The sequence below is a fragment of the Mus caroli genome, chromosome 6 (assembly GCF_900094665.2).
Source record: "Mus caroli chromosome 6, CAROLI_EIJ_v1.1, whole genome shotgun sequence".
Taxonomy (NCBI): domain Eukaryota; kingdom Metazoa; phylum Chordata; class Mammalia; order Rodentia; family Muridae; genus Mus; species Mus caroli.
The window spans coordinates 113124687-113125687 of record NC_034575.1 but is presented as its reverse complement, the minus strand read 5'-3'; the positions used below and the strand labels follow the sequence as shown (position 1 = coordinate 113125687).

Below are 1001 nucleotides of genomic sequence, written 5' to 3'. Positions count from 1 at the left end.
GTACCCTGTGATTGTCCAGAGAGTCCATGTGGCTGATGATCTGCATCAGGTCCTCAGGGCGGATGCTGTTGACCCGTTCCTTCAGTAGGGGACAAGGAGANAAGTCAGAGCTTCAAGGGAGCGTTGACAGAAGNCAGTGCTACCCTCCCCCTTCCACTCATACAAGGANGCCACACATACCCAACACCAAACAGAACCACAACTAGCCTGTGACAGTCATGGCAAGAGCTAGCAAGCCAACTTCCCTATCATGGCCCAGACTGGCCAGCAGGAAGGTATCCTTGAAGTACCCCTGGCTAAGCAATGCCAAGTGTGGCCCAACCCCACTCCATACAACGCCAAAGCATGCATAGTACTGACCAGTTCAATGTGAGTCAGCTGCTGGGCCAGCACCAGGGGGTCGCTGCACACACCCAGGATGTCTTTCTGGGCAGCTGGTGGCTTGGCCTTAAGGACAGGCCCTTTGTCCACAACGGGTGACCGGAGCTTCTCCCGAAGCTCTTGGAGCTGACTTCGGGCAGCCAGGGACAGCAGCAAGCTTTGTATCATTTGGGCAATGGCTTTCTTCACTGTGCCATTCTCCTGTGAGGGTCGGGGCTGCATCAGGTACTGTAGTGGATTGACAGTGAGGCTGCCACCACCACCACACAAGATCCCCATCTCACATCTAGGTCTATTTCTGACTTTCAGCTCCCACTCTCCTATCCAGACCTGAGTACACCTTTGGGTCCAGAGTGGTTCCTGGGACTGCAGAAAAGGATGGGTATAGTGGGCTATCCTGCCAGTGGAGGGCACAGAAGGTAGGGCTAGAGCTTGGTTTGTGGGTCTGAAAAGTAACTTTCCCAGAGGTTGTCNGCTGAAGACACCAGGGAGGGTTTTCTCCCTGGATGGGATATCCTAGGCTCGCTGGCCTCTCAAGAGTCTCTCCCTGGGCTTCACTACCCAGAAAACGGGAGCTGCCAAGCACGCGGGGTTCTCCATCCTGGGAAGAGGGCATGCGG

The 1001-nt window shown here is 55.3% G+C and overlaps 1 protein-coding gene across 1 annotated transcript in view; it reads right to left on the bottom strand.

Moving 5' to 3' along the window:
- Rasgef1a (RasGEF domain family member 1A) overlaps positions 1 to 1001 on the bottom strand; it is an 11461-nt gene that overhangs the window by 6043 nt on the left and 4417 nt on the right. Inside the window, exons 3-4 of the mRNA XM_021164142.2 lie at positions 361 to 747; positions 5 to 79 (exon numbers count right to left, since the gene is read on the bottom strand). Of these exons, the coding sequence (XP_021019801.1) occupies positions 5 to 79; positions 361 to 747 (462 nt within the window). The remainder of the gene's footprint in view (positions 1 to 4; positions 80 to 360; positions 748 to 1001) is intronic.